Genomic DNA, 6,773 nt, shown 5'->3' with positions numbered 1-6,773 from the left:
ATATATATATATATATATATGATATGAGCAATTACAGTTATTATTAAAAATAGCAGTAGAGTAAACATAAATTACTTCATTATTAAAAAGTGTTTATATGGAGCTATATTTATTCTTACAGGTATGTCTACAATTTCCAGATAGTTTATTACTAGATTCCGTAGAAGTTGCGCTACATTTGGAAAGAAGTATAGGGCAAAAAGTATACATCTTAGGAGATACAACTTGCGGTAGTTGTTGTGTTGATGAAATTGCGGCACAACATATTAATGCAGATGGTATAATACATTTTGGACATGCCTGCCTTAATCCTACCGCTCGCTTACCAGTTTTACACATTTTGCCAAAAAAGCAGTTTGATACAATAGAATTCTGTAATGAATTTAAACGAGTCTTCTCAGATCCCTCAAAGAAAATTTTATTCTTCTACGATGTGGCATACGCGCATAAAATTGGTAAATATTCTAGATATTTAAAAAAAAAAGGGAACTATTCTTGTGTGTAGTTAATAGAGATATAATACACATTGTATGTATTAATTTTACAGAGCATGTATATGATATATTGAAACCTATATACAAACATTTAATTTTGTCTGAATTAAATTGTATATCAAACGTGGAATATACTGATACAAAAACAACCAGTGCCTCAACTGTCTTAGGCAGAAACTATACATTAGAAAATGGATATAACATACAGGATTACGAGGGGTTTTTTTTGGGAGAGGAAGGAAAAACATTTTCGATATTAGCAATGAGTATACCTGTTAAAAGATGGTATTCCTTTGCAAATAGTAAAATTCATGAATTTGAAGCACTGAACACACCCTGGCTAAAACGAAGAAGATTTTTAATAGAGAAGTTGAAGGATGCCAAAGTTGTGGGAATTGTAGTGGCTACATTAGGCATTAAAGAATATCTGACAGCTATAAACACAGTGAAAAAGATTCTTAAGCAAAAAAATAAGAAATCATATATTCTTAACGTAGGAAAAATTAATCCTGCTAAACTTGCAAATTTTCCAGAGGTATGTCAAGCTATATGATACAGTGAAAGAGATATATGACTTGGCTTTTTTGTATACAATTATATTAATATATTTTTTATTTTTATTACAGATTGACGCTTTTGTTGTAATAGCTTGCCCAGAGAACGAAGTATTTGACTCAAGAGATTTTTTAAAGCCTATGGTTACGCCGTACGAAGTTGAATTGGCATTTAATACTGCAAGGGAGTTTTGCCTACAATATTTTATGGACTTTCGGCAGATATTGCCTGGTGGTTCTCATTATGTCAATTTTAAGCCATCAACTGATTCAGACATTTCCCTTATTAATAGCAGTGTTAGAAACTGTGAGGATGATACTTCGTGTACAGATCAAATGAATGCTCTGACAATTCGTTCATCAGGTAGATATATCCGGTTTATTGAAATTTATTTAAAAACCTAAAACACTAAAAAGAACTGCGATTCTCTAAAATCATCTTTTTTTTTACAATTTATTTACATTTTCGTATTTTTGTGCAAGTAGTTCAACAACTTTAAGTAATTTTATAGCTACATTACAATGATTAGCATAACAATTCTTTCATCAGGTACTATTGCTATTGGTAAGGCTGGAGCTCAATATCTACAAGAGAGATCCTGGAAGGGTGTTGAACAAAGATTAGGTGAAGATCTTGTGCAACCAGCAGAAATCGGTCGCACGGGTTTAGCATGGGAGTATACCAATGAATCTTTAAAAGTAGATAAACATAATATATAAATATAATAATAAATATAATATTTCTAAAAATACGCTAAAAAATATTTTTAATTCGAAATTTAATAAAAAATTCTGAGGAATTTTCTCACTCATACAGGCTGACTCACATAAATCGATGAATTTCGAGCGTGTTTCGTTTAATGTTACCAAAGTTTGACTGACCAATCAAAATAAAAGGGACAAAAATTTCTTTAACCTGATTGGTCAGCCAAGCGTTTCTCCACGTATTTGTTACGTCAAATGAGTGCACCTATTTTCGAACTGTCCGACATTCTAATCCACTAGTCAAATGTCAATTCTCGCGATGTCATGCCGTCACGTGACCGAGCTCTAGCAAAATATTCGTACGACGAAAAAGAAAAACTGCGTGTTTGACTTCTGCTATCTGCAAAATAATGCCTCGTCGTTGAAAGATGATGCGAGCGTTTCAAGTACATTTCGTATTGTTGCGCAAGTGGAGCCTCATCGTCGGGATCTTATTACTGTGTAACATTTCGCGACATGTATCCCATGGGATCGAGACGATTAACCTCAAAAATGAGAATGTCACCGATAGCAAGACTACGCTCGCGGTGACAAACAGTCCGAATACCTTAAATGTCACGACAAATGTCGGTATTTCGGCAGATTTGTCTAGTACAACGCGAATCACGAACAGTACAAACGTCGGTAGTCATAACGTTAGTTCAATCTCCACTGTAAAACCTCCTGTCACATCTGTTAATTCAACTGTAAACACCAATGTTATCAACGATGGAACAACTGAGAAGATCGGCACGATATCGCCAAGTTCTGTCAATGATAAGAATGCAACGTTTATCTCCATATCATCGCAGAGTCCAGATGCCGTCAACACAACGAACACTAGCACAACCACAGTTGCCCCGGCGGAACCGGTTCTTCCTGATAAGGGTTCTGCTGAGGAGGAGCATAACAGCTCGATGTCCATATTCTTCGTATTGTGTGTCTTAGCACTAGGAATATTATTGATACACCTGATGCTGCAAACTAATTTCAAGTACCTTCCTGAATCAGTAGTGATCGTCTTCTTGGGAGCTGCGATTGGCATGATCATAAATCTCATGTCGCATCAGAATATAGCCAACTGGAGAAAAGAGGAGGCTTTTTCGCCGACCGCGTTTTTCCTGGTTCTACTTCCGCCCATTATATTCGAATCGGGATACAATCTGCATAAGGGAAATTTTTTCCAAAACATTGGCAGTATTTTAGTATTTGCCATTTTTGGAACGGCTATCTCTGCGTTTGTCATCGGCGCCGGAATATATTTGCTAGGTCTGGCGCAAGTAGCGTACAAGCTCAGTTTCGTCGAGAGTTTTGCATTTGGATCACTGATATCGGCGGTGGATCCTGTCGCAACGGTTGCAATTTTTCATGCTCTTGATGTCGATCCAGTCTTGAATATGTTGGTCTTTGGAGAATCGATTTTGAATGACGCTATTTCCATTGTATTGACAACTTCTGTCTTGGAGTCCAACAATGCGACAACGACCAGTAAAGCTATAATACTTGGCTTGAATCGATTTTGCCTCATGTTCTTTGCATCAGCCGGAATTGGCGTTGTTTTTGCTTTAATAAGTGCATTACTGTTAAAGCATGTAGATCTCAGGAAGAATCCATCTTTAGAGTTTGGCATAATGTTAGTATTTACGTATGCCCCATATGTTTTAGCAGAAGGCATACAATTGTCAGGTAAACATTTATTTTTTAAATACAATAAACTTCTTTATTGTACAATTATTATTGCTTATTTGCTTTATAATGTATTATTATTACAGGAATTATGGCAATTCTATTCAACGGAATAGTCATGTCACACTATACACATTTTAACTTATCAACTGTTACGCAGATTACAATGCAACAAACTATGCGAACACTAGCCTTTATAGCTGAGACTTGTGTTTTTGCATACTTAGGATTAGCATTGTTTAGTTTTAGACATAGGGTAAATACATCATATGTGTATGCTTATTGTACAATTAAGTCTTTAAATTTTTTGTTTAAATCTTTTCTTTTCTTGACAGTTTGAGCCAGCATTAGTCGTTTGGTCCTTAATCTTGTGTCTGATTGGAAGAGCTGCCAACATATTTCCATTGGCCTTACTTGTTAATCGTTTCCGCGAGCATCAAATCACAAAGAAAATGATGTTTATCATGTGGTTTAGCGGCCTGCGCGGTGCTATATCATACGCACTATCGCTTCATTTAGATTTCAGTGATGAAACGCGCCATGTTATTATAACAACGACACTTATAATCGTATTGTTTACGACCTTAATATTCGGCGGTTCTACTATGCCTCTGTTAAAATTCTTAAGGGCAGAAAAGAAACAGAAGAGCAATAGTAGGAGAAAGAAGAAGGATAAGGAAGTTTCATTGAGTAAAACCAGAGAATGGGTAATTAAAAAAAAGTTGTACAAATAATTATATTATAAAACTTTTTCATATAAATCAATGTTTTACAATAATATATATATATTTTTTTTAGGGACAAACTATAGATTCCGAATATTTGTCGGAACTCACAGAGGAGGAAATGGAAGTGTCTTTCTTACAATCACGGATTCGTGGTTTTGCAAGATGGGATTTAAAATTTTTCATTCCATTCTTCACAAGGCGATTTACGCAACAGGAGCTAAAAGACTGCAAATCACAGATGACAGATTTGACGAATCAATGGTACCAAGCTATCAGAATCAGTCCAATAGAATCGGACGAAGAGGCAACTACGGCATCGACTGCCCAATTAAACCTGAACATTAGTAAAACGGCCAAGGAGCAATCACACGGAAAAGAGAAGAACGGGCGTCCTAGACACGGGTCTATATTAAGTATTTAATTTATTTTATGTGTGTGATGTGTGTTTTTAAGTGTGCTGAATTACATGCTTTTAAATATATTGTTTGTAAATGGTGTAGATACATACATATACCTATTTAGAATATCTTTTTGATCTTAATTCGCTGTTTGTGGGTAAAGCTTACTTTAGATGATCTATAATTGATCAAATATTGACAGAATTTATAATTTTATATATTGTAACATACAAACAACATATTTGAAGAAATGAAATATACATGAATACAACAAACATATCAGGATAAACACACATATTAGAATATGCAGCACTTAAAATGATAGATAAATTTCTTGAATTCTATCACAAATTGTAGATCATCTAAAATAGGTTTAATATTAACTTGTTCACGTTTTACTAATCTGCTGCATTGATATATTTCTATATTATGAAATTTTACAATACAAAATCTTACATTTATATATTCCATATAATTTGCTACAATTTTTTCTATGGTTTGTGGGTGGAGAGATTAAATGAACAAGAGTGGAAAAAGAAAATGAGTAAAAGAGTTACTAAATATTGTCATTTGCACAATTTCTATACAATTACGATATATGAGTGCAATTCTTTTAAGACGTTAATAACTCTCCTTTACCATTTTTGTTATTTGTTTCTTTTTATCTAATCTTTATAGGCATCTATATAATAATAATAATAATAACAATCATTATATATTGCTGCTTATTATAGCAAACAGCATTTACAGTATTGTCCAATATGCTTGCTTTATTCAAAGCAGCTTGGTGATGGTAATGGATAGTAAATTGATTTCAGGAAGCTCTTAAAATATTAACAGAAATACTATTAATTTACAGAACTGAGGAGGATTGGTCTGATTAAAGTCCAACTTGTTCTCACTAATGTTACGGATTATGTTTACTTACCTTTTATCTGTATTAATTTTATTTCATAATTTTTTAATTATGTAATATATATTTGTTGAGTATGAATGAGAGAAAATATTATTTACACAATCTGATATTTTTGTTGTACATATAGAGATATATACAAATAACCAATTGTTCTTCACTTGTTAATCTTGTTATGTGCAATATTTAAATTTTATTTTTAATCATAATAAATTATGATATTCAGTAAAAATACAACGAAAAAAAAATCTGTCGCAGGAATATATATAATGATAGTCTAATATTGTATTATATCTACTATTATTTGATTTATTTGATATATTAATTGAAACCATTGTGATTTTAATAAGTCATAAGTTATTTAAACAAACTTGGTAAAAAAAATTAGCAATAGTATTTAGTAAATTGATTCAGATAATTTATAACATCTAGTTATTATTATTATTCTCACAGAATTGTTAAATTATATATTTATGCTATAAAGAAAAATGCCTTTTTATTAATTATTCTATAATAATATTTGAACAATGTAAAATTAATTACACGTTTGGACTTGCCAAATACGTTTAAATACGAATAGCGTTAAAGTAATTTAAAATTATGATGATTGAACAAATACATGAATATAATGAGTAAATCATAAATTAAAATTAAAAAAAGATCTGTTTTCTAGTTATTAATTACCTGTGATGGTATTGTTGCGAAAAAATATGTATATTATTTGTCGTAAACACTTGCGAGCGTATATGTTTCGTTATCATATCATTCGTAGGTGAATATACGGTGAATATCTTATCTTGCTTTCTCGAGGCCGAACATTAACCCATTATACAAGTTTCGTAGTTAGAAATCAGCTGGCGAAAAATAAATTTTATTACGAACTGTACTCTACTGTAAAACGGAATAAAATTTGTAATTGATATTGCATTCGGCAGGTAATATACACAGCCTGATGATAGAAACGGAGAAATATTAACAGTTATACACGCGACGAATTCTATAAAGTATTTTCACTTTTTTTCTCGTTCGATATTTAATATAAAACATATTTGGAAATATGTAAACACATTGTACCCTGCCCTTTATGATGACTGTATAATCTCATTCAGGGATAATAAAGGTGATATAATTTTGTGATATACATAATAAAAAGAAAATCTATATAATTCTCTTGATTGATTTCAGCCTGCTACTTTTTCTCTTCCTCAGACAATGGATAATGAGTGAAAAGAGAACAATTTATTTTGTTGCGAATT

At 32.2% G+C, this 6,773-nt stretch overlaps 2 protein-coding genes across 2 annotated transcripts in view; both read left to right on the top strand.

Annotated features, from left to right (window-relative positions):
- LOC115233872 (2-(3-amino-3-carboxypropyl)histidine synthase subunit 2) overlaps positions 1–1,798 on the top strand; it is a 3,387-nt gene extending 1,589 nt beyond the window's left edge. The window contains exons 2-5 of the mRNA XM_029804488.1: positions 122–455; positions 548–1,029; positions 1,121–1,412; positions 1,599–1,798. Coding sequence (XP_029660348.1) covers positions 122–455; positions 548–1,029; positions 1,121–1,412; positions 1,599–1,768 — 1,278 coding nt within the window. The 3' untranslated portion in view covers positions 1,769–1,798. The remainder of the gene's footprint in view (positions 1–121; positions 456–547; positions 1,030–1,120; positions 1,413–1,598) is intronic.
- Positions 1,799–1,938: 140 nt separating this feature from the next.
- On the top strand, positions 1,939–6,683 carry LOC115233868 (sodium/hydrogen exchanger 8). The gene is made up of 5 exons (XM_029804484.1): positions 1,939–3,478; positions 3,565–3,734; positions 3,814–4,185; positions 4,277–4,608; positions 5,464–6,683. Exons 1-5 carry the CDS (start codon positions 2,182–2,184, stop codon positions 5,486–5,488), a joined length of 2,196 nt encoding a protein of 731 aa, XP_029660344.1. The 5' UTR covers positions 1,939–2,181; the 3' UTR covers positions 5,489–6,683.
- The last annotated feature ends 90 nt before the right edge of the window (positions 6,684–6,773 follow it).

Source organism: Formica exsecta, unplaced genomic scaffold (genome assembly GCF_003651465.1).
Source record: "Formica exsecta isolate Colony F162 unplaced genomic scaffold, ASM365146v1 scaffold191, whole genome shotgun sequence".
In the NCBI taxonomy this organism is placed as follows: domain Eukaryota; kingdom Metazoa; phylum Arthropoda; class Insecta; order Hymenoptera; family Formicidae; genus Formica; species Formica exsecta.
Note: the sequence above shows the minus strand (reverse complement) of the source record. Positions and strands in the feature narration are given on the sequence as shown.